The 560-nt window shown below is 75.4% G+C and overlaps 1 protein-coding gene across 1 annotated transcript in view; it reads right to left on the bottom strand.

Moving 5' to 3' along the window:
* LOC103255197 (ubiquitin-conjugating enzyme E2 N) overlaps window positions 1–560 on the bottom strand; it is a 29,794-nt gene that overhangs the window by 28,342 nt on the left and 892 nt on the right. Inside the window, exon 2 of the mRNA XM_008053163.2 lies at window positions 123–401. Coding sequence (XP_008051354.2) covers window positions 123–401 — 279 coding nt within the window. The remainder of the gene's footprint in view (window positions 1–122; window positions 402–560) is intronic.

The raw sequence follows: 560 nt of genomic DNA, 5'->3' as shown, positions 1-560 counted from the left end.
CGGGGGGGGCCCGCCGCGCCCCGGGTTCCGCGGCAGGACCGGGCGTGAGCCGAGCGCTGCCTCCTGAAGCCGCTCCCGGAACGTAGGCCCCGCCCGGCTCGCCCGGTCCATTCATTCCGCACCCGCAGCCGTCGCGGCTCAGCGACCACGCCCGGACCGGGAGCGGGTCCCGACGTCGAGCAGCCGCGTCGGGCCGCGCGACCCCCACCCCGCATCCCGGCCCGGCCGCGCTTCCCGCCCCCGCGGCCTCCGCCGGGTGGCCGAGAGACCTGGAGGCCCGCGCCCCACCGCCTCGCCGCCCGCCCTTCCCGGCCGCCCGCACACCGGCCCGGCGCCCCGCCGCGGCCGGATCTCCCCGGCGCCCCCTCCCTGCCCGACTTCCTGCCGCCCCCCGGACGCCCCTGGGCCGAATCCTTCCCCTAGTGTATGCAGTGCCCCTCTTCCCTCCCCTCAACAAACTTGGCCCTTGCTCTGTCCCTGCCTCTCAGTCTCCATGCCCCTCTGGGTGGTATGCAGTGCGATCAGGACATCTCCCGACTTTTGTTTCTGTGGATGCTATC

The sequence above is a fragment of the Carlito syrichta genome, unplaced genomic scaffold (assembly GCF_000164805.1).
Source record: "Carlito syrichta isolate Samal-C Ts95f unplaced genomic scaffold, Tarsius_syrichta-2.0.1 Scaffold287934, whole genome shotgun sequence".
NCBI classification, from domain to species: Eukaryota; Metazoa; Chordata; class Mammalia; order Primates; family Tarsiidae; genus Carlito; species Carlito syrichta.
The sequence above is the reverse complement of the archived record's forward strand: the minus strand, read 5'-3'. Positions and strand labels throughout refer to the sequence as shown.